Raw genomic sequence first — 27,710 nt, 5'->3', positions numbered from 1 at the left:
AATTTTTATCTTCAATTCTACTAGTTAATGAAGACTATAATTTTGAGCATATTATTCAAACTCAAGAGCATGAAAGGGAATATGTCAATGCATGAAGGACTAATATTACTCTAGATATGTGGAGAAATGTTAGTTAGAAGGACATTAGAGTTAGTTACCTGTCAAAAAATAAAGACAATTATTTGTTAAAAGATAGAAAAAAAAAATTATGTTGGTTTTACTTTTCTTTATTATTTATATTATATTTTTTTATTAATTCTTATTGTATTAAATGTGTTTTAAAAATTCATGTTTTCCTATAAAATTCATAAAATCTTTAAAAATTTTATGATATAAATCCATTAAAATCCTTTAAAATCTATTAAAATCTAAATTATAAAGTCTTGATTAAAATTCATATTTTAAAAGTCTTTTTTAAAAAATCTTAAAAATCATGACATTTCTTCAAAATCTTTTAAAATCTATTAAAATTCATAAAAAATTTCATACTAAAATGGTTATTTAAAATCATAATTCAATACACCTCCCTAATATATATTATTTTCAAAAAAAAAAATTACAAAATTCATTTTCTACTTCTGTCTCATTTATTCTCCTCAAATAGAGTCGTCGTATCTTTATTTATAAGTTTCAGCCTTCTCTTATTTATTTGTCTACGGAACAACTAAAACATGTTTGTTCTTCTTAACAAAAAACAAAAGCTTGTTGTCATTATTTCAAGTTCAAACTTCATTTCATTTAGACCTGGCCAGCCTAACAAAAAAGCCAACTCCACTAATAAAAAATTCATAAAACTTTTTCATACTAAAATGCTTATTAGAAATCATAGTTCAATACACCTCCTTAGTATATATTATTTTCAAAAAAAAATTACAAAATACCTTTTCTACTTCAGTCTCATTTATTTTCCTCTAATGGAATAGTCGTATCTCTATTTATGGATTTCAGTCTTGTCTTATTTATTTATCTACTGAACAACTAAAACAGGTTTGTTCTCATTGACCAAAAACAAAAATTTGTTGTCTTTATTTCGAGTTCAAACTTTATTTCATTTAAACCTGGTTAGTCTAACAAAAAAGTCAACTCCAAATCCACAAATAAAAATTCATAAAACTTTTTCATACTAAAATGATTATTCGAAATCATAATTCAATACACCTCCCTAATATATATTATTTTCAAAAAAAGTTACAAAATTCATTTTCTACTTCTGTCTCGTTTATTCTCCTCTAATGGAATAGTCGTATCTCTATTTATGGGTTTCAACCTTGTCTTATTTACTTGTAAAATAGGTTTGTTCTCCTTGACAAAAAAAAACTTGTCTTTATTTCAAGTACAAACTTCATTTCATTTAGACTTGGTCAATCTAACAAAAAAGTCAACTCCATCAATGAAAAATTCATAAAACTTTTTATACTAAAATGTTTATTCAAAATCATAATTCAATACACCTCCCTAATATATATTATTTTCAAAAAAAAAAATATTTTTTATACTTCTGTCTCATTTAGACTCCTCAAATGGAATAGTCGTATCTCTATTTATGAATTTTGGCCTTGTCTTATTTATTTGTCTACAGAGCAACTAAAACATGTTTGTTCTCCTTAACCAAAAACAAAAGCTTGTTGTCTTTATTTCAAGTTTAAACTTCATTTCATTTAGACCTAGCCGACCCAACAAAAAACCTATTCCAATAATAAAAAATTCATAAAACTTTTTCATACTAAAATAGTTATTAATTAGAAATCATAATTCAATACACCTCCCTAATATATATTATTTTTTTAAAAAAAAATTACAAAATCATTTTTCTAGTTCTGTCTCATTTAGTCTCCTCTAATGGAATAGTCGTATATCTATTTATGGTCTTCAACCTTGTCTTATTTATTTGTTTATGGAACAACTAAAATAGGTTTGTTCTCCTTTATAAAAAATGAAAGTTTATTATCTTTATTTCAAATTCAAACTTCTTTTCATTTAGATATGATTAGCCTAACAAAAAAGTCAACTCTATCAGCCAAAAAAAGATCAAATAATTTTTTATTGAAATCATTTTTGCTTACCAAAAATGTAAAATATATTCATATTAACCTCATTCGAAAATTGGATATTTATAGTTAATAGTCAATTTTATAAGCTGTCTCATTGAAATAATATATTTTAAATCGATAAAAATATATAACAAAGATAAACTAGTTTGTATGTAAAAAAAGAAAATGCTACGACTCACGATGAATTAGATGTAGTGACAAGTCAATTTTTTTTTTTTGAGAAATAGATAAAAGTTAAATCTTAGAAAAATAACATTTAAGAAGAAAGTATAACGAATAAATAATCGATTTCACTCATAAAATATATTATTATTTTATCGAATAGTTTTAAAAACGATAAAATTATATAAGTAGTTTTAAAATTATTAGCCTCTGAATTGTTAAATCTTATTATTATATTGAAAAAATTAATTTTTTTTAATACTTAAAGAGTTTATAGCATAATTTTTAAGATTTAGAAACTACTTACTTACTTTCCTTTGATTATGAATATAAGTAATAAAAATTTCATATTTATTTATCTCAAATATAAACAGATATCAACCAATGTCATTTTATTTAATGTTATCATCTTTAAAATACTCTTTTATTTAGTTTATATTGTGTTTTAACATTTCTTTTTATTCTTGATATTTAGTTTCAAAGAAGGATAATTTAGAAAAATAAATTATTTTGTAGATAGGTTAACAATATTAAATAATATGAATAACTTTTTAATTAGTGTAAAATTGATTTTTTGTATTATGAGAATGAGAAGAGTATATAATTTTAAGTATTATTTAAAAGAAAAAGTAATGATTTATTGACCAAATCGATAGTTTATTTAAAAGTATAATAATTGCTGTAAAATAATATATAATAATACCACTTCTAATTTGAAGGAGTCTACAATGATTGTAAAAATTGTCGAAAAGCAAGAAAGGAGATGATTCAAATTAACACCAAAAGTAAATGCAGGTATGTCTAGTATATTAATACTACGTTACGTCAGAGAATATTTTATTAAGATACATAATGGATTGATGAGGGTGGAATTCCATTGCGTTACTATCGTATCAACAAAATTCATTATGACCCTTAAAAACAAATCCTATGACGATACCTTGTGCGACATCTGAAAACTTCATAATTGATAATTTGACCAACTTTATGCTGAATTTAACACAAAAAAAAAAAAAAAAATTTGTTAACATGTCAAGAAAATATTAGAAGTTACTCGTAAATCTCACTATCAAATTTACAATTTAAATTATTAAGTTATTTATCCTTTTTAAGTTATAATATGGACATAAATATATATAACGATTATTATACAAGATAATTATTTTTAAAAATTATTATTTATTTTAAATTTAATTTAAACTACTAAATAATAAATCTTATATTATAAAAAAGTAAATAAATTATATAATTTATTATTGGTTCAAATATTATTTTAGTCCCTATAAAATGAGCATGCTTTAATTTTGGTTATTGCAAAAAAATTTCTTTGCTTTTTATTTCTATAAAACTTATAACTATTGTTTTAATTCCTACTATTATGTTATCTTTTTTTAACACATTATTGGTTCATTTTTAAGGTCGTGGTCATTCTGGATGGTATTCACATCTATATGTAGTATTTTATTTACATGTGACACTTCTTAATTTTTTTTAATAGTCTTTAAAACATGTGTTATATATACTTTAAAATGGTCATTAGGACTAAAATGAGTGACTTTAGATTATAGAGGGATATCAATTATAAAAAAAAAAATGCTTTACAGGTGTCAAATTCAAAATTTTGTTCATTTTACAAGACCAAAAGCTGTTTACAAAATTTATAAGAATGAAAAATAAAAAAAAAATTATAGAAACCAAAATCAAAACTTACTAAGTTTTGTAAGGTCTAAAATCATATTTGAACCTTTATTATCTAATATAGTTTTTATACAATTAATTTAAATGCACAATCACTTTTTTTATAACAATGATTTTCTCATTTTTTTTAACACATTAGTAACAAATTTAAATATACAAGCACTTGCTTGAAATTGGTTTAACGTTGGACGCCATGAAGGGTCCCCAAGTGCAGGGGCAACAAAAAGCATAAACTACTCCTTATGGCTCGTACATCAAGCATGAAATGGTCCATGTTGGGCATGAGAGCTCTAGGGACTCCCTAGGGCAAATTCGTTGGACATGATGTAGTCATGTCGAGCGAGAGACTTCCACAAAGAAATGCATGCTCTTTATGTGACTTGTGTTGGACACATGGGACCCTTTCTTCAAGCTCCATCCTGCATGTGAAAAGGTACTTATATTATATAATGTGATGGTGTTTTTAGAGGTGTCTAACTAAGGGGATGATCTTTGTTAAGAAGGATAATAAGATGATGACTAAGTGATGAATTATATACGTAATTTAAGAGTATATATTGACTATTGATTAACAATGATGTATGTTGTGTACATGTATGGACCATGTGATGGTCATGCGCCTTGAAGTTTAAGTTAAGGTTTAACCGAGATAAAGTATGAGCATGATTGCCTAGCAGTGATGTGAATAAGATAAGAGATGTACTTGTGATGGTGTTATAACATGAAATATATATTGAGTCCTATGTGACACACATCATGAATATAATGGTTTTGTGTAAAGGGTACAATACAAAATACATTGGTAGGGAAGGTCCCTTGTGTAAGCATAGGGATTTGAGATCCCCAATTTTTCCTATTTGTGTGCATGAAGTGTAACTTGTATGACACCATTATCAAGATGTGCGCTAGTATATCCTCTCCTATAGTGTAGAGTGTTGTCGTGACTTGGCATATTCTGCCAAGCTACTTTATGCATTCCTTCGAACAAGGTTAACGTGTTTTACTGGTACGTGGCACCACATGCATGTAAACTAATAAAGTTCGTGTCCATAACATTTGTGTGAATCTTGCACTTGTTGATATTTTGAGTTATTTTAAGTTATATTTGTTGTTAAGATTGTTTATTAATATATGTTATGTTGATGTTGTGTGGCTATCTAGATCTCACACTAGTAACAAGAGTGAAATATTTCTCACTCCCCTTTCATTTGTTCTTGTGTTCTTGTGTGTTTTGCAGGTGAAGATCATCTTGACGATGATGTTAGAGACGAGGCTAAGGCCTTATGTAATGGTCATGTGTTGAGATCTAATAGAATGTGACATCGTGAGTTTTAGTTTATGATTTCATGTATTCATTAATCTTTGTCATGTTTAGGACTGATTTTTGTTTCTTTATTTTGTAATGACTCTATTAAACACTTGTTTAATATTTCTTTAATTATGATTTATGTTCTACAAATGTGATTTCCTCTATTCTAGAAGTTTTGCAAATTTTTTTTATATTCATTAAAGTTATTTTCGAACTCTTTTATTATCTCTTCCATAGTTTATGAGTGTGTTAGTATGTGGAGCAGTAGGTGTCACACGTACATTTTTGCATGAAAAGTGTTGTGAACAATTGTAGAGCTTCGTAAGTCATTGTTATGTTACACTTTCTCTGAACAATACCAACATGATGAACAATAATCACAACCATAGAGCTTTTGCTTGTGTCTCTGCTATGTCTCCAATTGACGATGTGTTATCACTTTCAGGAAGGGGAGTCTCTAGCAACTTGTTTTGTCTAAGAATCGACGTTCTTTATCGCTTCATGTGTTGTCATACTTTGATGTGTAATGTGCATAGGCCCAACACAAACATGTGTCTTTGCATGTTTTTATTACTAAGTACATTGACCTCTTTTAGGTTGTACCAACTAAGATCACCAAATCTAATTACCAATTAACAAATATATTCACCAAATCCCTCAAGGACTCCCAAATTGATGACATTTATAACAAATTTGACTCATATGATATATATGTTCCAACTTGTGGGAAAGTGCTAAATATATAATTTGATATATTGATTCCTTTATAATTAGAGAAATTTATATAATAAAAATTAAGAATTCTACTTATTTTTACTTGTTATCCTTTATTTCCATATTTCCTTATTCATATCCTTATTCACACTCTACAATTCTTATATATAAACAAGCCCAGAATTATATAGGTCAAACATTCATTTTACACCATCTTAGAGTGCAAAAATAACAAACAAATGACGATCATTATATTATTATTTTGATGGCTAATTGATGAGAAGGTACAAGTCATTAAAATCTAAAACTTTGAGAACATAATTTCTGGATAAAAAATAAGAACAAAAATCCAATTAAACCTAACTCAAAAAGCTAAACCACAATTAGTGTAATTTAACCCCTAATTCCTAACCTAAAGAGTTGAGACCGATGGCACAAAATAAGCTTAAACTCAAAAAGCTAAACCACTTAAACTTGTAGTAGATATATCTTAGAATCCGGACTCAATTGGCCAAATTACAAGGACAATCTAACAGAAATCAACCTTAACAGTACATACTTATAAAAAAGAAAAACGAAATCCCAAAACAACCAAATCTGTACATCCAATATATCATTTCATCCACCAATACCATCACCAAACAAACAGAAGGTAGCAAAACGCGATTAATCGCGCAAAACAAGACATAAAGAAAAACAATTCTGACAAATTTAAAACCTGATTCTCTCACTAACTAACTAATCTCCCCTCACCACACCAGCTCCCAGCTTAAAGAGTCGGGGTGGTGAATTTACGAGAATCCACAGCGTTGGTTCCAAAATCATGCTTGCTTTTCCCCACAGCGTAGCTCCGACTCCTGGGATACGGGTCGGTGACAATAGCAACGCCCCCATCAGCGTCGTACGGCGTATCCTCGTCAATCCTCGCCATCCCGACACTGCTGGACTTGTGCAACCCTTCGGAAGTACCATGTTGTTGTCGCTGTTGCTGTTTGACCACCAAATCCACGTCGATTCGGTTCACCAGGGTCCTCGCCGACGCCGCCCTCAGAAGCTCGGCGTAGTCGTCGCCGCCGATCTCCGACGACGTCGTGGCGGTGGCCACGCTGTAGCTCCTGGAGAACCTTCCGGCGCCTTCCAAGGGGTCCCCGTAACTAATGTTGTTGCCGCAGTTTGTTATGCTTCGCACGTACATGTCCTTGGCTTTTCCCAGCGCTCGCAGCGGCGACGCCGCGATTCTCACCAAGACGTTCCCGCTCTGGCCCTTGCTCCTCATGATGGAAAATTAAGTTGATCGGAGAGGTTGTGTGTGAAGTGGTTATGGATTGAAGTGAATTCTGTGGGGGGTTTATAACTTTATATACATGGTTGGAAGAAAATGATTGTGTTGGTTTGTGAGAGAGAGAGAGAGAGAGAGAGAATGGAAACTGTGAACAGCAGAAGCATGTGGACTTTTTCGTAGCACACCGGATTGACAAAACCAATTAATTATTGAGGATAAGAACGAAACCGTGGAATGGAATGCCTAACTTACATGCTACCGGTTTAAAACTATGTTGAACCCAAAAACATGTTTTTATGAAAAAATAAAATAAAATTGTGCGCGTGATTTTTTTTTTTTTTTTCAACACACCCCATGCAATTATTCTTTATGTTTATGTAAAAAAAACTGATTTACACTAATTCAAAAAATTAAATTTGGTTAATTTCATCTTAAAAAAATAGCTTATTTTCTTAAAATATTTATCTTTGAAACTTGATGTCATAAATAAAAGAGAATATTAGATATATGATCTCTATTAAACTAGAGGTATTAAGAGATACTAACATTAGATAAAATGAAATTAATTAATATTTACTTATATTTGAGTATCATGAGTTTTTTTTTTCTTATCATAATTAGAGGAAATAAATAATTCATCAAAATTAATAAAGATAATTGAGGTAGTTAATTTTTTAGATTAAATTATATTTTAGTTATTTATCTTATTTTTATATTTATTTTAGTTTTTTATTTGATAAAATATTTATTTTAGTCATTTATCTTTTATATTTGAATCAATTTAATCTTTTTAGTATAATAATCATTTTCAATTTTACAACATGACTTTAAATCAATTTTTAACTGATTTAAGACATAAAATTTATAATATTATATTTATTATATAAAAAATTATAAAATATAATTGATGTTTGGATCTAAAAGAACTATAAGCATATTGAAAAAATATGTGAAAAATATATTTGATGAACAATTAAAAAATAATAAGAATTAAATTTTTAGAAAATTTTAATTTTATTGTATTTATAACATGTTTGGGTTAAACATTAATTACATTCTATAATTTTATATGAGTGAATCTTTTAAAATGAATTTTAAGTCTTGAATTAGTAAAAAAAATATTTTAAAAGGATTAAATTGACTTAAGTTTAGAAAATAAAGAATCAAAATAAACATTTAAAAATAAATAAAATTTAAAATAAAAGATAAAAATCTAATTTAGCCTAATTTTTATTAATAATATTTTAAAATTAAATTTTATTTCAATAATATCTTTTAAATTAAACAATTTAAATAATAGTTGTATTTAATGAGATTATACTTAATTCAAGAGATGATATTTTTCTCATATAACTCTTATTATTTGTAGATTAATAAATATATTTATTTGTATAAGAAAATATTAGATTTTTATTAATTTTATTTGTACAAATTATTTATTAATTTTGTTTATGAATAATTTTTATTAAAAAATTTGACCGACTAACTTTAATAAATGCTAGTATTTTTCTTATTTATAAGGCTTGAATATAATACTTTTTTTAATTTAATACTTCATACAATGAAGTCGCGATGAATTCTATTCTGACTTGTCACTACAAAAAAAAAAGTAGATAAGCATCCTTTATATTTGACCTCTCAAGGGTTCCATTTCAAATGTCACTCATCTCTATATTACTCCAAGTGAAACACGCTTAATTGTAGATTTTTGATGAGACAAACTACCGAAAAGTAGTTGTATGTTGTTAGTATAGGTAGTACAAAACTCCAAGCGTGTGGTTCAGCGGTAGGGGTTGATCCACCCTTAAGTAAGGTCAGGGGTTCAAATCCTGCCTTGTGTTAGTATGTCATTTAAGTCATATTATAATAATATATATAATAATTATATAACCAATAATAATTATATTATATTTAATTAATCTTTATTTGTATATATACTTACTTTTATAATTAACAATCTACTTATTTCAATTTAAAAATAATATTATGATACAATTTAAATTATTTATTATAAATTTAAAAGTTTATATAATAATTTATATATTTTAGAATATTATTTTTATAAATTATAATGATAATATAATTTATAATTATAAATATTTATTTATTACATACTTATAAATTAAATTTTAACATTTTAAATAAATTATTAATTAACTTAATATATTTATTTATCTTAAATCTAAGATATAAAATTCAAAAAATGTATTTATCCTTATTTTATTTTCTAATTATCAACCATTAATAAAATAATAATTTAAAATCTTATCTAATTATTTCATAATATTTTTATATCAAATTATTAAACCCTAAATCAGATATTAATTATACAAAAGTATCAAGATCATATAATAAATTGTCAATAAGATTCTAGTTAAATAATTTAAAATAATTAATTTTTCAACTATATTATTAGTAAATAATTTATTCCAAAGCTAATCAAAATTTTTTCTATATTAATTATTAGTAAAATTTAATAACTTTTAATTTAACAGTTAAATCGATAAAATTCAACATACACTATATATGAGTTATTGAGTAGAGTAACTTTACCAAGAATTGAATCGATAAATTTCATCAGAAATATAAATTTTTCGATAAATTTATATCCGTTGAAAATTATGTATCGGTAAGTACATTTTTTGTGTAGTATATAGCATTTGTTAGTTTAATGAATTGAGTGGTCAAATATTTAATAAATGTAATTAATTATTTTAGATATAAGCTTTAATAAAAGGATCCGATTTTTTTTTTCTTCCATAAAACACTTTTTTGTGTGAGACAATTTCTTTAAATTAGGTAAAACTGAAATGATGAAGATTTTTTTTTAACTATTTGCATTTTTTTTAATAAATTTACAATGATAATAATTCGACCTAAGACCCTTCCATGTAACTCGACTTGAATTTAGAAGACATAGACTATTTTATATTTAAACAGGGTTTTGTCTAAGTCCATCTAATTGTACAATTATAAATAGAAATAATAATTATATATATTATAAAAAATTAAAATTAAATAAAAATTATGTAAAATATTAATAACATACTTTATTAAATGCATGGAATATTAATTATATAAAATAACCATTATATATTACATATTAATTATACAAATAATATTAATTATTAATAACTATAGTAAAAATCTTCTTATATGATATATTCTTTATAGAATAAATCATAAAAATAAATTAAGATTTAAAATTAAATAAATAAAGTCAACCTTCAATATATTTTTTATTATAGAAAATATTGATTATACAATAAAAGATGTATGTACCGAACAATCAGTTGAATTTGATTTTTTATTTTTATTTTCAGAGATCATTTAGGTTAAATTATAATTTGATCTTTTATCTTAATTTTAAGATTTATTTTATTATTATTATTTTTTTAAAATATTTATTTTGATTATTTATTTTTTAAAACTTTGATCAATTTAGTAAGAATGATTATTTTTAATTATGAAATAGAATTTCATTTTTTTTAATTAATTCAAGGCATAAAATACCATATACATAAAATATTTGATCTTTGTTCCTAGACTTTAAATGAAAAAAGTAATTATTATTATATTGAAAATCTAAAATAATGCTTATTTGGAGGTTTACTTTTATTTTTTTATTTATATGACACGTAATATATGAGAAGAAGAAGAAAGTAAAATATGTTTATTGAAAAATGTAAAAATACACCATCTTTTAAATTTAATGATTTTCAATAAAAGAAATCTTCTATATTTTAATTCCTTTACCAGTACTCTAAAAACACCTTATAGCATATTCTTAATTTATTTTTTGACACCAATCATATTCATAATTTTAAGTCCCAAATTTATAAGAATAAAGAAGCATATTTATTTTAATCTATTACAAACCGATGGAAAACATGATGCCTAATAATAAGAAGTTAATGCAACATAAAAATATGCTAAATGTAGTTCTATAGACATTTTAAGTGTTGTTTCTCAATCAAAATATTACGTTGATATCTAATGAAGTATTTTATTATGCGGATTATCAAGATAACACTCTAATTTTAATGGGATAATAATATTAAAAATACTTATAAAATTATATTTAAATTTTATCCTTTCAAATATCATATAATTTTATTATTTAAGTGTTTATCATGCACTCCTTTCTACTTAATTGGATATTATAAAAGTAAATGATAGTCCAATTGTAATATATTCAAATTATTAGAGATTGAATTTTAATTTTTTTATTAAGAAACACAAGTGTTTAACCACTTGTGCTAACCACCTTTGGTTGTATGATATGTATATGTTTTTAAAAATTAAATTTATTTATTTTAATTTTACTTATTTATTTTATAATTAATATTTTTATATGATTAATTTGCTTATATAAGTATATTATTCAAGTTTATTCATTTATTTTATGTATATGGTATTTTTGTCCTTTTTCTCTAATATTTGCAAAAATGAAAATAGGTGCATAACATATATTTTTTGGTATTATAACATCAATTATATCCAACTTCCTTTGGATGTATAACAAATCTAGTGTCGTGGACAAATGCAAAATGACTTAAATATAAAGTTTAGTATTTTTAGTTATCCTATAGTCTATATTTATTAATTATCTTTTTTTTTTCAAAATTAGTAAACAGAAATTCCACCTTGAAAGTTATGTTGCATGTATACTATATGAGATTGTCGTATTCTTGAATCTGATGTTCCTTAAAAGTAGACACGTCGTAGAACCTCGGACATTTTGATAGACCATGTCTATATAAATTGGATATGTCTCAATCATGAACACTTACAAAATTGATGTGTGTTTCATTGCGAACACATGCATAACTAATATGTTTCCATTGTCATAGATATCTGCAAATGAAGACGTCTCTATCTTGATGTATTATTCGATATGTGAATTTGAGATTATTTTTTAAGAAAGAATAAATCTCGATAAAAATAAAAATAAAGAAGAGATGATTTAATTTTTTTTAAAAAAATAATAAATCTCAATAAAAGAAATGGAGAATTTGAGATTTTAAATTTTTTTTGATAAAAATAAAAACAAAGAATATAAGGTTTAAGATTTTTTTTAAAATTTTTTTTTAATAAAAATACAAATGAAAAAAAATTGGTCTATCTTTTCTTATTTAACTTTCACATAATAAAAAACATCTTAATAAAAATAAAAATAATAAAGGAGAAATTCAAAATTTTAAAAAATTATTATGATATATAATATTTTTAATATTTTTTTAAGAATTAATATATTATTATTATATTAATATATAATATTTTTATCATATTATTTATATTCATGTGTTGATATCCGTATCGTTTCACATGTGTCCAAATCCTAATTACATAGTTCGAAAGTTTAAGATAAGATGGTAAGAAAAACATGTAGTTTCCGTGAATTAGCAACCACTGTTGATGTCATGCGGCTCACGGTCACTTGCCACTTGCCACCATTTGAGTGGAAAAAATTGAAGAAAAAATTGTTATCCCGCATGTTTCGGGATTCCGATGAAATATTTATTCATTAAATGTTGTTGTTGTTGGTTTTTTAATGTACTAAATGTGACTTTGAATTTGGATACAAATGTTTATATGTAAAATTTTATGAAAGAAAAAATTGCAAGGAATGCACTTTCTGTCGTACTTATTTGAAGATTGTCTTACTCATATTTTATATATATTTTAAATTAGCCAATAACAAAGAATATGTTAAACGAATTTATTAAAGAATGTATTTGCTAATACTTTTTCTTTTATAAAAATAAATGTAAGTGCAAATGTAGGTATTTTAGTATTCACTCTAATTCATACTCATATTATTAAATATATTAAATTTTAAATAAAAATAACAATTATACCTTATAATTTATACTTACTATAATATGAGAATTTAGACTTATATTTTAAAGAATAAAGTGTAATAATAATTATTAATTAAAAAATAATATTTAATATTATAATTAATTTTAAATTTTATTTATAAAAATATGATTTTATCATAAATTCTAATCATTAATTTTATAATCTATAATCATAAATACACTTTATTTTTTAAAGTACATTTTCTCTCTCTAAAGGAGTCAAATTTATGATATAAATTAAATATTTAAATTATTCTATTTGTTATCAGCATTATCAGTAAGATGTTTTTAAAATTAAATACTTTAATACATTGAATTTAAATTTGGTTAAATATTCCATTTATTGTATAAATGATTAAAATACGAAATAACATGATTATTTTATATAAGCATGAATAATGCATTTGAATATAGGTATTTAAGTATCGATAATTAAAAATTAAAAATACGGAGATAGATATTAAAGTTGGTATCGTACTCGTACGTGTATAAATTTGAAGGATACTTTTTAGAAGCAGTACACACTACTAGAAGGATCTCACCACTCCCTTGATTTCCATAGAGGAAAAATTAGTAGTGATATTTGCAAATCGAATAATTTTAAAGCTCTCGTTAATATTTATAACCATAGTTTTAAAAATCGGACTGGTCATCAAATCAATTAGGATATTAGATTAGTGGATCAAAAGTTGAAACGATGAATTATTAATTAAATCGCATGACTCGATTTTTATTAATTTTTTTAAAAATATATTTATGTTAAATATATTTTATATTTATAAATTTTAGTAAATTCATATTCTCTTAAATTTTAATTTTAATTTTATTTAAAATTATTTTTATTTTTATTTTATCCAAAAAAAAATACATAAAAAATTATTTAAATTTATTTTGGTTGAACTAGTTTAACTTACTGGTTCACTGGTTGAACCAAAAAATTGATCGGATCACTACAGTTTGAAAAAAGTTTAATTCATAACCGATCCAACTCAAGATTCAGATCAGCTAGACTCAGTTCCTGGTTCGACCGGCCGATCCAATCCAACTTTTAAAACATTGTTTATAACTTTTAATCTTATTTTCTTCTATCATATCATATCACGTAGGCTAAAACATTTATTATTTTTTATTTTATTTGTTTTTTTAAAAAAAAATTAATTTACACGTTTAATTTTTAAATTTGAGTAATACTATATTACACATTTAATCTTTTTATAATATTAAATTCACAATTTTAGTCCTTTCAGTAGATATCCATCCGTTATTTATAAAGTTATAATATTAATTGTGACCCAAAATATTATATTGATAACATAATATTTAATATGTAATAATATTTAAAATAAATTATAATTTTAATCTTTATTTTTATTTTTTTAACTATTTTCTGAGATAACAATAAAAATTTAAAATTAATTTAAATTTTATTAAATATTAATTATTATATCATCTATTTAATATCAAATTATTACTAACATTATAATTTTGACAATTAACGAACAAAATTATAAATTCTATAAAAATGAAACATTGTAATTACAAATTAAAAAAAAAAATTTATAAATTCAACATTATAAAAGAATCAAAATTACATTTTAGTCTATCATCTTTCTAATAAAAGTTATTTTTATTTTGAGATATAATTTTAAATATTTTGAACATTGTTTAACACAATTTTCTAACATTAATTAACAAAATAAAGAGCCTAGAAAACCCTAGATTCTGCTAATCGCCAAACTTTTGTTTTTCCACTAATATTGTTATCTTTTTTTTTTTGCTATATCCTCTTTTGATTACATAATATCACGTAGGAAGCTGCAAGTGCAAGTGTGGCCAAAATGCTTAGTAGTTATGGTTGTTAAATCATTTTCAATTCTCATATCGTGCATATATAATAAATATTTCTTCATGGCGCCATTAATCAATTTAATCTGGATGCGCCCATTGTATATCAAGGACTAAGGGGGTAGCAAGTGGAAATTACTCTTCTTTCTAGCACCATATATAAGACCAAGAAGAAACAACACGTCTCTGTGCGACTAGAAAGTTAAAAACGACAATTCTGGAATCTGGAGAATTTTTGTTTCCAGAAGAAATAAAATTAAAAAGTTCTCCCACCTTGGCAACAGACAAAGATGTACATTGATTGACCTATGTGTCACACTTTTCTACACTAACAGCTGAAATCACCGACAAATAATGCCTAACACTGTACTACCATGATCTAGAAGAACTTAAGAAGATTTTTATATATATCGCTTTTTTTTTTTCAAATTATGATTATTATGTTGCTTTAATGACTTCTATTAAGAAGTTCGTGCCCTTTTTAATAAACCTATTCGATTTATCGCGCTTGCACGTCAAATATATTTTCATTGGAGTAAAAGCATTGCTTATAAAATACAAACTATATTTATGTGGGAAACTTGAAAAACCTCACAATAAAAAGAACTTAAAACACGAAGCTAAATAATGGTTGGTTTTTAGTTTCAGGGAGACAAAGGGCAAGTGAAATGGAAGTTTCAAAAATCTTCGGAGGCAAAATAAGTAAAATACAGAAGACAATAGTTGAAGTCAAGTGCTATGAGATTCAATTTAATGTTATTTTAGGTTTACCCAATAAGCCAAGGTGACAAGTCATCTAGCTCCGTGGCATGGATGAGAAATACAATTCAATAACGATATCGAATCTTCTGGTCAGCAACCATGCATATGAATTTTTGACCATTATTATTATTATTATATTACACATTAGCAGTATGGATGAATGTTTATTATTTAGAGATTTAGAGATATAGATAACTCAATCAGTGATCAGTGCCACCCTTCTAGAAAGATAAACTATTTATGTGTAATACAAGTATTTGAAAATTATGCAATTAATTATAAGTAAACTACAAAAGAAAAGCATAAAATAAAATAAATGATATAATACTAAAAGACAATTTATTAAAAAAATTTAAAATTATATTTATAAAATTTATTGTTTAATTTTAGTCATTGATTGTTATTTTATTTGTTTTTGTCGTTTTGAACATTTTTAATCTCTTTGTGCACTTGCATTTTCACTTCATCAACTACTTCATTGTACAATATCATTGAATTGTGTTTAAAATTGACAACAGTTAAATAGTTCAATATATTGTCTTTGAAGGTAGCCGTTCAATAGTTTAACCATATGATTAACTGTGGCTAAATCAATAACAATAAAATATTTTTTTTTTAAGTTTTAATATAATTAATATACAAAAAAAAACATAATAATATTCATAATTTATAATAAACTTTGACAATTCATAATTTGTAATATTAAAAAAACTAAATTTCACTTATAAATTTAATTACTCATTTTCACATTGTAAACCGCCACGTATTCCTTGAAACAAATTTTATTTTTAAATTATAATAATTAAGTGTATTAAGAATATTTAATTGTCTTTCTTATTATTAATATTGATTATGGGTAAAACAAGTTTTCATTTTTATACAATATGATGTTATGCACATACATAAGTAAGCATGCGTAACCACGTTATTTTTAATTTTTTTCTTCTGTGAAGTTATTATTATTATTTTTTCATATTGCTAAGTATATTATATTAAAAACTAAAATAATGGTATTTAATTATTAAGGTGTTAACTAAGTTTAATTAGGGCCTAACATCAAATAAACTTGTATTTTATATCCTTCCACACAAACTTACTTTAAAAGATGGGGTAGGCAGTTAGTAATTCTATTAGTTAGAAATTCTTAAAGAGATTGGTGGTTAACTTCAATCTTATACGGGACCGTGGTTTACCCTAATTTAAACTTTTCGATTTATTTTTAAAAAATTGTAAACTAAGTTTAGCATAATTAGAATTTGTTTTGATACAAGTTAGAAGCATTTTTTTTTAATATATTTTTTATACTGAAAATAGAGAGTACCTTTCAATAAAAACTCTTAAAATTACTTCTAAGTTTAAATTCAAATAAACTCTTAGACTATTGAACAACTTCTTTTAAGATAAAACCTTGATTCATTTCATTATTACCGTGTTTAACAATACTACAATTTATACTTGTTGAGAAGAGGGGTTTACTAAAATTATATAACATGTTGTTTATCAATACTCTAACTTATTCCACATAAATAGCATACATGTAGTTAGGGGTTGTAAAAAATTCAAACTCATCCAAACCAATCTAAACTTGAATCTAGGTTGTTCAAAAAAAAAAAACCAAAAGAACTAAGCTAGTTTTTATCGAATCATTTTAGAAAAGCTAGAATCAATTATAAAAAATTTGAACTAGATGTATTTAAAACATAATTTTAAAAATTGAACTTATTTTTTAAAAGATTATGTTCACTACAAAATGAAGGCTCGATTTATAGCTCCAAGTTGGTCATGCCATCATGGAGACGCAATACGCATTTACGACATTTGCTCACAATTTCATCTTGCATCTCTCGCACCTCACACTCATTCTCAAACAGGTAGTGTGGATGCCTAAAGCCCTATATGATCAAAGGAAATCAGAGAAGAACCCTAATCTTTGGTTTAACTTTGATTTTGAATTAATCTTTTTGTCTTGCTTCTTTCCCACATCAATCCAGTTTGTATGAACCCTAATCACAAATTCTCTTCCTTTATTCCCTTCATGTATCCAGGTACAAACTATTGATGTTCATTTTGAGTGATTACCTGAGGGTACACTCGTAGTCTTCTGGGGTGTAGGAGGGCCGAACGAGAGCTTTAGGTGGATTCTTCGGAGGGGGGAGATACTTGCAAAAGGCACTCCAACGCTCAAGTCAGGATATGCACGATTTTTTAGGGTAATAAATGAACAGTGACATACCTCGTTACGTGTGATTATTTATAATACCTGACATGGGCCTGGGCATGGTAGTCCTTCTCTGACATTTACCAAATTAGGTAATACGATGTTAATCGGCTAATTATGTATTAATCATGTACTTATCCTTACTAATCATAATCGTCGTTCTAATTATTCGATACTGACTTTTGGCCGAGCCGAGACAACACGGCCGAAACGTCCTCTCTTGGCTTCTGGCCGAGCCGATAGGGGAAGAGCACAGTTCTTAGTCCCCTGTCGGACCGAAGTGGTATTCGAGCAGTATCATCTGATAGTATATGGCATGCCGGTCCACGTGGCCGATCCACGTGGCCGAGCCGAGATGTTACCTGAGCTGCGTCAATATCTGATAGGACATGACGTGCCGGTCCACGTGGCCGATCCACGTGGCCGATAGGGTCCTTCCGGTACACAAGCCCCCAGCCTTGAGGAGTGTAAGGACGTAAAGGGTAAAAGTGACTTTACATGTTATGACGGTTGAGGTGGAGTGGGGAATTATAACCGTCGGGCATTAATCGTGGGGTATTAACGTGGGTATGCAGAGGGTTATAACCGTTGGGTTGGTAATGGTAACGTAATGATGAGAGGGATTTGAAAAGTTGAAGCCCATGGATCGTTGGATCATATTGATCTAACGGTCCCTAGGGGAGTAGCGGTTACCATTTGTATTTTGGAAACACTATAAATAGGGGTGGTGGGGACCAAACCCTAATGTGTTTACTTGGTGATAGCGTGCAATTGCTTCGAGCTGACGTAAAGATCAACCTTGGTTGCGAGTTCTTGACCGAAGTCGACATCCGATTTAAGGTACGTTTTGATGGTTGATTTGAATATAGATGTAGAGGATAGGGTTTCTGAGGCGGGTTCTACTGGAAGTAGTAGAGCTATTTCTGTCGAGGTGGGTTCACGTGAGCCTTCTCACCCAAGGGTCTCAGACTCGGCAACGCAGAGGTCGGTTAGCGTAGAAATTGTTGAGGGGTTCGAGCAGTCACGAAGTATGGAGGAGGCTTCTTCTCTCGAGGTGACCGAGGGCCGACCGACTACTCGCCGAGTCGGTTCGACTTCGCGTCGGTTCGGCCCTATAGAAGTTCCTGGCTATAGGTGGGTTCATGGGGAGGTGGGGAGTGTATTTTCTCAGTATACTGACAAGAGCTCAATCGCTGTGCTGTTCGACACGAAAAATTTTGTTACGCTTCCAGAGCGTGAGGTACCATCTGGTTTCTTTTTTGACTCGTGCCGGAACGATGGGTCATGGGAATCGGATTTTGTTTTTCTTGGCCGAGGGAAGTGTAAATACCACTTCTTTTTTGTGTACGACTACTTGTTTCGTGATTTGGGGGTGACTCTTCCTTTTGACAAGTTTTTTATGGGTGTGCTCCGTTTGCTCAACGTTGCACCGACCCAGTTACATCCAAACAGCTGGGCCGCGATGCAAGGATTTCGGTAGTTGTGTCTGACACTTGGTATCGAGCCGACTCCCCATTTGTTCTTGTATTTTTACTCGTGTCGGCCTACGAAGAAAGCGAAATGGCTGTCACTGGTTCGGGCGGAGCATTGTTTAATTCAGCCGTTTACTACCTCCTATAAAGGATTCAAAGTGGGATTCTTTAAGGTGATGATTCGGCCAGAAAACGGCAACAAGTATTTTTTTGACGGTGCAGGGAATGCCTTGTTTCCTTTATATTGGACTCGGTTGCCGAGAAAATATGACGTGGTGTCGAAGTCCAAGATGTCTGCTGAGGAGAAGGCTGACTTGGAAGTGTTGGAGAAGTTGCCACGGCCGTTGCCGTGCCGAGATCTTGTTCGTCTCGTGAAATCAGCCCAGTCTGTTGATGATTTAATTGGTATAGTGTTTCTCCTTTATTTAAATTCTTGCGTTGCCATTGATTTTGACTAGTGTTTGTGCAGGTATCATGGCGAACTACGACGACGAGTTGGATATTCGTGCCCTGATCCAGAGCCGAGTTGTAAAGCAATCGGCTCCACATGGGGAGGACCGGGCTCTAGCACGTGAGACGGCTCGGCCTCAACCGCAGCCAAGGGAGAAGAGCAACCAGGATGCCCAAAGGGCGAAGAGCAAAAGGAGGGCTGAGGCCGAGTCCGAGGCGCGCCGGCAAAAACAACAAAGGCTGCTCGCTCTTGTGGCTCCTCAGGGGCTTGTGAGTCCCAGCTTCTTGGCCTCGAATGTCAGTGCCCAAGATTACTTGAGTCAAGACCTGACTTCAGAGATGGGGTAGTCCATACTGGGACAGATGACCGCGTCCCATAAGTGGACTTTTTTCTGCGAGTTGCAGGCTCGGGCCCTGGCTTTGGCTCAAAGCATTATGATGCAACCAAGCGCCGAGGCCGACGGACTGCGCCGACAGCTGGCCGAGTCAGAGAAGTCCGTGCAGGAGACCTTGGTGGCTCTATCCGAGGCACAAGGGCATGGCAAGAAATGCGAGGCGGAGCTGGATCGTCGGAGTCGTCAGAATGATGACCTGACCTTGAAGGTTCAAAGGTTGGAGCATCTGCTGAAGACCGAGGCTGAGAAGTCGGCTTTGCTGCTGAAGGAGCTAGAAGCCGAGAAGAAGGAGTTCGGCTCATACCGGGAGAGGGCCAGGAGCAAGGTTCTTTCTCAGCATGAAGCCGGCTTCGCCCAAGCGGCTCGGCAAGCTTGGCATTTTGGGAGTTTGCCTCAGGACTTTCAATTTGATATGACCATGGACTTCTATCGGGGGAAAAATGTCAATTTGACCCAAATCCCACCGAATGAGCAGCCAAACACTGAAGTCCCTGTTCGTCCTGAGGCCGCATCGAGTGGAGGCGGTCATGTGCAGGAGGAGGTGGCCGAGCAGGAGCCTTCAGTACAAGGGGAGCCCGAGGCACAGGCTTAGGGTGATTTTCTTTTGATTTTGTATGTTGGGGCCGATAGTGCCCCGTTTAATCTCTTGTAGTTCCGGGCCGTTAGAGCCCTTTTGATTTGTTATTGCAATTTCCTGCTTTTATCAGTGTTTCCGAGCGAACAGCAATATAATAAATTTGCCGAACGTAGTATAGTTTATAATAAATTGTAAAAGTCACATCCTTAGCCGAGAGTCGTCTCGGAAAGGAAGACGAAAGTTGAAGTCACATCCTTGGCCGAGAAACATCTCGGGAGGGAAGACTTGTAAATTGAAACGAAAGCCACATCCTTGGCCAAGAGACATCTCGGGAGGGAAGACTTGTAAATTTTAACGAAAGCCACATCCTTGGCCGAGAGACATCTCGGGAGGGAAGACTTGTAAATTGAAACGAAAGCCACATCCTTGGCCGAGAGACATCTCGGGAGGGAAGACTTGTAAATTGAAACGAAAACCACATCCTTGGCCGAGAGACATCTCGGGAGGGAAGACTTGTAAATTTTAACGAAAGCCACATCCTTGGCCGAGAGACATCTCGGGAGGGAAGACTTGTAAATTGAAACGAAAGTCACATCCTTGGCCGAGAGACATCTCGGGAGGGAAGACTTGTAAATTGAAACGAAAACCACATCCTTGGCCGAGAGACATCTCGGGAGGGAAGACTTGTAAATTTTAACGAAAGTCACATCCTTGGCCGAGAGACATCTCGGGAGGGAAGACTTGTAAATTTTGCATGAATATAAAGCAAGACATAAATAGCTGAATTGTATTGTTATTGATTATTGGATGCCTTGTTAAAAACCTTGCCGGCCAAAAACCTCTTTTCACATTTTTCTAAGAGGAAAAAAGACCGGTTCAAGGAAAAGAGTGCACCGGAAGACATTTACACATATACATGAAGTGGAATCCTAACTGTAATAGGTCTTCAAATGGGTAGAATTCCATGTTCGGGGGATGATCTTGCCGGACAATTCTTCTAACTTGTAAGAACCATTATTAAGGGTGTGTTTGACTCTGAATGGGCCGTCCCAATTTGCCGCTAGTTTCCCCTCGGTCGAGCTTCGTCGCGCCGAGCCAGTTGATCGCCAAACCAGATCACCTTCTTGGAAACTCCTTGGTTTTATCTTGGAGTTAAATCGCCGGGTCATTCGTTGTTTACACACTTCAGCGATGTCTTGGGATTTCTCTCGGACCTCATCCATGATGTCTAGTTCAACTCGGATTGCGCCATCGTTAGAATCCTCATGAAAGTGTGTTCGTCGGAACAAAGGTTCGCCAACCTCGACTGGAATCATAGCATCCGTGCCGTATGCCAGCCAGAACGGAGTTTCCTTTGTGCTTGATTGAGGTGTGCACCTGTATGCCCAAAGAACTTCAGGAAGCTCTTCGGCCCATAATCCCTTTGCCGTGCCAAGCCGTTTCTTCAACTCGGTGAGGAGAACCTTGTTAGCAGCTTCGGCTTGACCGTTGGACTGTGGGTGCTCGACAGAAGTGAACCGGTGTCGGATGCCAAGGTTTTCAAGAAAGAAGTTAAATTTCTTATCCGTGAATTGCAATCCATTATCGGAGATGATTGCGTATAGGATGCCGAACCGGGTGATGATGTTTTTCCATACGAATTTTTGAACATTAGCTGCTGTAATGGTAGCTAGCGGCTTGGCTTCAATCCACTTAGTAAAATAATCAACGACCACTACCAGAAACTTGCATTGACCTTTAGCGAGTGGAAACGGGCCGAGAATATCAATTCCCCATAAGGAAAACGGCCAAGGGGCGCTGACTGAGTGGAGCTGCTCGGCCGAGGCATGTATTAGGTTGCCATGCTGTTGGCATTGCTTTCACTTCTTCACATATTCGGCGCAGTCGATTTTCAAGGTCGGCCAATAGTAGCCGGCTCTCAGCACTTTAGCAGCTAAGGTTCTTGCACCTGAGTGTGATCCACAAATTCCTTCATGAACTTCTCGTAGAACATAGTCGGCTTGTGGCTGGTCAAGGCATTTTAATAAGGGTGTAGAGAACCCTCATCGGTATAGTTCACCGGCAATTACATAGTAACGTGCTGCTTGAGTTCGGACTTTCTTGGCTTCCAACGGATAAGACGGTTCATAACTGTTGATGATGTAATTAATGATGTTGGTCATCCATGAACTTGTCGGTCTTTCAATCGACATGCACTCTTGTGGAATACTTGATGCAGGTAGTTCCAAGTGAATGGTTGACCGAAGCTGTCCTGGTTTTCGACTACTAGCTAATCGGGCTAGTTGGTCAGCTCTCTCATTATGACACCGTGGTGTGTGTCGGACTTGTACTTCATGAAACTGATCCTTCATTGCCTTGAACATGTGGTAATACTTCAACAAATGCGCGTCTTTGACTTGAAAGTTGTCATTGACCTGTTCGGCCACCACCTTCGAGTCAGTCCAACACACAACTTTTGAAGCACCCATCTCGGCAGCCAACCTCATGCCGACAAGCAAAGCTTCATATTCTGCTTGGTTATTAGAGGTCTTGAAGCCGAATCGCAACGATTGTTCAAGGGTAATTCCGGATGGGCTTTCCAAGATTATGCCGGCACCACTTCCTTGTTGATTGGACGACCCATCCACATGCATAGTCCAAGCGGTATCTTCAAACTGGCCGAGTGGTGATAATTCATTAACGAACTCGGCTAAGCTTTGTGCTTTGATGGCTCCTCGAGGCTCGAAACGGATATCGAACTTAGAGAGCTCAATTGACCATGCCATCATTCGGCCGGCTAATTCTGGTTTTCGCAGTACTTTGGCAATCGGACAATCTATTCGGACTACGATGGTGTGACTCTGAAAGTACTGACGGAGACGCCTAGCCGCATACATGAGTGCCAACGCTACCTTCTCTAGTAGTTGGTATCGTCGTTCGACATCTTGCAGCACTCGGCTAATGAAGTATATCGGTTGCTGTTGTCCGTCATGTTCCCGTATCAAGCCGGCGCTTATGGCTTCGCCCGAAACCGCCCAAGTATAAGATTAGTTCTTGGCCGGATGTTGGCTTGGTCAATACCGGGGGAGTGCCGAGGCATTTCTTGAAAAGTTGAAAAGATATTTCGCATTCTTCTGTCCATTGAAATCTGTTTGCCTTTTTCAGAAGGCCAAGGATCGGCTTGGAAGTCTCGGCCATACATGGTAGGAAACGAGATAAAGCTGTTAGTCGACCAACTAACTTTTGGACCTCTTTCAAGTTTGATGGACTCCTCATGTCGATGATAGCTTGGCATTTGTCCGGGTTAGCCTCGATGCCCCGACTTGACAACATGAAACCTAAAAACTTGCCGCCTGAGACGCCGAATACACACTTATCGGGATTAAGTCTCATCTAATGTTTCCGAAGGGCCCGGAAGACTTCGGCGAGATCGGTTACATGGGCAAGTGTGTCAGCCAATTTGACAACCATATCATCCACGTAAACTTCCATAATTCTCCCGATTTGATTGCCGAAGATCTTGTCCATGAGCCTTTGATATATGGCCCCAGCATTCTTCAGGCCGAATGGCATTACTTGGTAGCAGTAATTGGCAGATTCTGTAACAAATGTCGTTTTGTCTTCGTCTCGGGGGTACATTCGAATTTGATTATAGCTCGAGTATGCATCGAGGAATGTTAGGAACTTATGACCAGCCGCACCATCCACCAATCGGTCTACGTTTAGCAACGGATAAGCATCCTTGGGGCAGGCTTTGTTCAAATCTGTGTAATCAGTACACATTCGCCATTTGCCATTCGACTTCTTGACCATGACAACGTTGGCCAGCCATGTTGTGTATTGGATTTCTCGAATGAAACCTGCTTCAAGGAGCTTAGACGTTTCGGCTTCAACCGCCTTTTTCCTTTCTTCCCCCATTTTTCTCTTACGTTGGGCGACCGGTTTGGCCTCCCGGCACACTGAGAGTCGATGGCATAAGAAGGTAGGGTCAATCCCGGGCATGTCGGCCGGCCTCCATGTAAAGAGGTCTTTGTTTTTCTTTACCACATTTTCGATTTCACGCCTTTCGGTCTCGGACAGGTTGGAACCTAGGTAGGTGACATGCTGGTTGGTCGGCCCGATAATCAGTGGGTACCGATCTTCAATCGGCTCGACCCTCTAATCTTGCTCCATTCGAGGGTCGAAGTCTACAACCGTTTCGAGGTCTTGGGCTACCGAATGCACGCGTTTCTCTCGACTCGGCTCGGTTGCTCAGAGGCGGGGCAACCGGAGACTAGCGAAATAACATTCCCTGGCCGCTTTCTGATATGCATGTACTGTGATGATTCGGCCTGATTCAGAAGGAAATTTCATGGCTAAGTGTGGGGTTGACACAATTGCACCTAACCTGTTGAGGGACGGTCTTCCAAGAAGAATGTTATACGACGTGTTAGCATGCACAACCACGTACTTGATCGGGATGTCTTTGACTTCGGGTTCATCGGAACAAAAACGAGTGGATAACTTGATGTATCCTTTCGTTTGTACACGCTCACCAGAAAATCCAACCAGCGGCTCATTGTATGGGATCAGTTCGGCTTCCGGGATGCCGAGTTGCTTGAAGGTATTCCAGTAGAGGATATCGGCCGAACTTCCTTGATCGACCAATGTCTTCCGAACGATGCAGTTGTGGATCTCCACGCTAATGACCATGGGATCTTCCTGATCAGGATCGATGCCCTTGAAATCAGCCTTAGTGAATGTGATGGCTGGCAACCTCTGTCGGGTGCACTCAACCGCATGGACAGTTCGGACAGCTCGTAGATGTCTCTTCTGGATCCTCCGCCCGCAAATCCACCGGCAATAGTATTGATGACCCTTCGGGGTTGAGTTGTGGGCTCGACTTCTCTTCGATCTCTCGACCGGCTTCGTTCCCTGTGAGGGTGCCTATCAGATCTCTCTCGGCCATGCTGTTCCCCACGATGCCGGTGATCATCGCGTCTGGGAGAGCGGGGCCGATCGACAAAATGTTGAAGCTGCCCTTGCTTGATTAAGTCCTCGATTTTATCTTTAAGAGCCGTACAATCCTCAGTTGAGTGACCTCGGTTTCGGTGATATTTGCAGGACTTGGTTGTGTTGGCGCGTGGAGGGGTTGACGCTCGTTTTGGTACTGCCAAAACCTCTGAAGCGAGTGCCTGATCTAGGACAGCAGATCGGCTGGCGTTCAATGGGGTGTAATGAGAATACCTTGGTCCTCGTGCGTGTTTTTGACGGGAAATTTCTTTAGGACGGCTTCGATAGTTGCTCTCGGCTGGCTTATCGGCTTTGGCGGCTATCTCTGCCCGTGCTTGATTACGGAACTCAGCTAATTCCTCCATTTGCATGTATTTGTCGGCGCGCCGATGCAAATCATCCATATCAATTGGGGGTTTCTTACAGATGCTGTTGGCGAAAGGTCCCGGTTTCAAGGCGGTGGTAAGGTGGTGCAGAGCTACAGCAGGGTTGAGGTCTCGGATCTCCAAAGCCGCTTTATTAAATCGGCTCATGAAGGTCCGAAGGGATTCCTTCTTTTCTTGTCTTATGCTTACCAATGAGAGCGAGGTCAGCTGATGAGGCCTGCTGGTGGCGAACTGAATGGTGAATTGAGATGCTAATGTATTGAAGGAGTCGACTGAGTTGGCCGGAAGTTGTGTGAACCAGCTCAATGCCCGACCCTTTAACGAAGTTGGGAAAATTCAGCACAAGGCAGCATCGTCAGTAATACTGAGGGTGACCTGAGTCAAGAAGATGTCGACATGCTCGTCGGGGTCGGTGGAACCATCATACTTATCGAGTGGCAATGACTTCCAATGGTCAAGGAGTGCCGTTTGCATAACACTTGGAGTAAAGGGATGCCGATGTGCTCCGGCCGGCGATGGTTGTATCGGTCGGCTGCCCGAAGCATGGGCAGCTAGGGCAGCAATAAAAGTGTGGGGGATGGAGGTATGATGGCCGTGCGAGTGGAACGACCCCTGAGTGTGGGTCGTCTCAGATGGTTTCCATGTGGGGTCTCAGTACTGGTTTTTCAGAGCAGCATTCTCTTCTCTCAATGCGGCCATCTCAGCGGCATCTCTCTCTCGCTGCTGTTTCATGGCGATCATTTCTTCCTTCATCTGGCGTACCATATCGGTCAAGTTTGTCTCCTCAACCGTCTCGGCCCCGGACTGGTGCTCCTCTTCGGACTGTTGTCCTTCGAAATTAGTATTCCTTGTCTTTACCATGATTCTTTTCCTCGTAAACTTTCGATGCTTCTGCTATGCTTTCGGTTCGGCCCCACGGTGGGCGCCAAAATGTACCTGCCTGAGGGTACACTCGTAGTCTTCTGGGGTGTAGGAGGGCCGAACGAGAGCTTTAGGTGGATTCTTCGGAGGGGGAGATACCTGCAAAAGGCACTCCAACGCTCAAGTCAGGATATGCACGATTTTCTAGGGTAATAAATGAACAGTGACATACCTCGTTACGTGTAACTTATTTATAATACCTGACATGTGCCTGAGCATGGTGGGCCTTCTCTAACATTTACCAAATTAGGTAATACGATGTTAATCGGCTGATTATGTCTTAATCATGTACTTATCCTTACTAATCATAATCGTCGTTCTAATTATTCGATACTGACTTTTGGCCGAGCCGAGACAACACGGCCGAAACGTCCTCTCTCGACTTCTGGCTGAGCCGATAGGGGAAGAGCACAGTTCTTAGTGCCCTGTCGGACCGAAGTGGTATTCGAGCAGTATCATCTGATAGTATATGGCATGTCGGTCCACGTGGCCGATCCACATGGCCGAGCCGAGAAGTTACCTGAGCTGCGTCAATATCTGATAGGACATGACGTGCCGGTCCACGTGGCCGATAGGGTCCTTCCGGTACAATTTTGAAATTTGAATTTGTGATGAATAATTTAATGGGTGATT

General features: G+C 33.3%; 4 protein-coding genes across 4 annotated transcripts; all 4 read right to left on the bottom strand.

The window, feature by feature from the left end:
- Nucleotides 1-6,394: 6,394 nt before the first annotated feature.
- LOC109808751 (uncharacterized) lies at nt 6,395-7,408 on the bottom strand. Its single transcript, XM_020371874.3, has one exon. The coding sequence runs from the start codon at nt 7,208-7,210 to the stop codon at nt 6,704-6,706; it is 507 nt and encodes a 168-aa protein (XP_020227463.1). The 5' UTR covers nt 7,211-7,408; the 3' UTR covers nt 6,395-6,703.
- A 15,433-nt stretch (nt 7,409-22,841) lies between these two features.
- On the bottom strand, nt 22,842-23,675 carry LOC145951943 (uncharacterized). Its single transcript, XM_083064139.1, has one exon. The coding sequence runs from the start codon at nt 23,673-23,675 to the stop codon at nt 22,842-22,844; it is 834 nt and encodes a 277-aa protein (XP_082920265.1).
- A 496-nt stretch (nt 23,676-24,171) lies between these two features.
- LOC109807267 (RNA-directed DNA polymerase homolog) lies at nt 24,172-24,780 on the bottom strand. The gene has a single exon (XM_020369788.2). It carries the CDS (start codon nt 24,778-24,780, stop codon nt 24,172-24,174), a length of 609 nt encoding a protein of 202 aa, XP_020225377.2.
- A 249-nt stretch (nt 24,781-25,029) lies between these two features.
- On the bottom strand, nt 25,030-26,921 carry LOC145951942 (uncharacterized). Its single transcript, XM_083064138.1, has 4 exons — nt 26,815-26,921; nt 26,532-26,688; nt 25,938-26,471; nt 25,030-25,536 (listed from the first exon to the last, which is right to left on the bottom strand). Exons 1-4 carry the CDS (start codon nt 26,919-26,921, stop codon nt 25,030-25,032), a joined length of 1,305 nt encoding a protein of 434 aa, XP_082920264.1.
- Nucleotides 26,922-27,710: the final 789 nt, after the last annotated feature.

This window comes from Cajanus cajan, chromosome 9, assembly GCF_000230855.2.
Source record: "Cajanus cajan strain Asha chromosome 9, NIPB_CcT2T_4, whole genome shotgun sequence".
NCBI lineage: Eukaryota > Viridiplantae > Streptophyta > Magnoliopsida > Fabales > Fabaceae > Cajanus > Cajanus cajan.
The sequence above is the reverse complement of the archived record's forward strand: the minus strand, read 5'-3'. Positions and strand labels throughout refer to the sequence as shown.

Coding starts and splice junctions, on each gene's coding strand:
- LOC145951942 (XM_083064138.1), bottom strand. CDS start 26,921: ATGGTACGCCAGATGAAGGAAGAAATGATCGCCATGAAACAGCAGCGA. Junction 26,689..26,814: donor AATGCTGCTCTGAAAAACCA/GTACTGAGACCC, acceptor TGCTTCGGGCAG/CCGACCGATACAACCATCGC. Junction 25,537..25,937: donor ATCAGGCACTCGCTTCAGAG/GTTTTGGCAGTA, acceptor TGCACCCGACAG/AGGTTGCCAGCCATCACATT.
- LOC109807267 (XM_020369788.2), bottom strand. CDS start 24,780: ATGCCCGGGATTGACCCTACCTTCTTATGCCATCGACTCTCAGTGTGC.
- LOC145951943 (XM_083064139.1), bottom strand. CDS start 23,675: ATGTATGCGGCTAGGCGTCTCCGTCAGTACTTTCAGAGTCACACCATC.
- LOC109808751 (XM_020371874.3), bottom strand. CDS start 7,210: ATGAGGAGCAAGGGCCAGAGCGGGAACGTCTTGGTGAGAATCGCGGCG.